Source organism: Aplysia californica, unplaced genomic scaffold (genome assembly GCF_000002075.1).
Source record: "Aplysia californica isolate F4 #8 unplaced genomic scaffold, AplCal3.0 scaffold00554, whole genome shotgun sequence".
NCBI classification, from domain to species: Eukaryota; Metazoa; Mollusca; class Gastropoda; order Aplysiida; family Aplysiidae; genus Aplysia; species Aplysia californica.
Genome location: NW_004797824.1, coordinates 185,351 through 186,376, shown reverse-complemented (window position 1 = coordinate 186,376; position 1,026 = coordinate 185,351). Strand labels below are relative to the sequence as shown.

The 1,026-nt window shown below is 41.8% G+C and overlaps 1 protein-coding gene across 1 annotated transcript in view; it reads left to right on the top strand.

The window, feature by feature from the left end:
* Nucleotides 1-1,026, top strand: part of LOC101860598 (multidrug resistance-associated protein 5) — a gene marked incomplete in the record, with an annotated part of 52,588 nt that overhangs the window by 24,661 nt on the left and 26,901 nt on the right. The window contains 1 exon segment of the mRNA XM_035971998.1: nucleotides 639-723. Within this exon segment, the coding sequence (XP_035827891.1) occupies nucleotides 639-723 (85 nt within the window).

Sequence of the window (1,026 nt, the reverse complement as noted above, 5' to 3'; positions counted from 1 at the left end):
TATCCTGAGTACCCATGTGCTTGTATCCTGAGTACCCATGTGCTTGTATCCTGAGTACCCATGTGCTTGTATCCTGAGTACCCATGTGCTTGTGTCCTGAGTACCCATGTGCTTGTATCCTGAGTACCCATGTGCTTGTGTCCTGAGTACCCATGTGCTTGTATCCTGACTCTTTTCAGTTATATGCTCATGCACCTGAGTAATTTGAGGACATTTTCATTTGTCTTAACTCTTAATATACAGAACGCTGCTCCACAGTACCTAGTCAATTTTGTCATTCAGTTTTTCTACATCACAAATTATGGTATCACTCCGCTTCTGTTTATCTGTTTGTTCCAAACAAACACCAAACTTAGTAAGAAATAAATATTCCATGCAATAAGCATGCAGTTCGATTAACGACTAAACATATTTGCTATGGCATGCATGTCCGTCGGCTGAACTAGCATGTCGTATACAGGGAGTTAAATGAATCTTTAATATAAGGCATCCTTTCCTTATGTTCATGGCGCCTAGTCTAGCTAGTCTGAATGAGAGGAAGCTGTTTTGTGTCAAAGGAAATCAGAGCCTCAATGTACTTGAAACGTCAAATCATGAGACATGAAGTCACGTAACATAATGTGTATCTGCTTGGTCAGGTTGGCTTGATGACGGAAGTCCTCACGTGCATGAAGCTCATCAAGATGAATGGCTGGGAACCTTCCTTCATAGGACGAATCACCAGTGAGTTTACATCTCTAGAATCATAGCATTATTATCCTGGGAGGAATGTTTCCTCTCCTGTATGTGTGTGTGTGTATATGTGTATGTGTGTATGTGTGTGTGTGTGTGTTTGTGTGTGTATGTGTGTGTATATGTGTATGTGTGTATGTGTATGTATGTGTGCGTATGTGTGTGTATGTGTGTGTGTTTGTGTGTGTGTATGTGTGTGTGTGTTTGAGTGTGTATGTGTGTGCGTGTGTGAGTGTGTGTGTGTGTGCGTGTGTGTATGTGTGTGCGTGTGTGAGTGTGTGTGTGTGTGTGTGT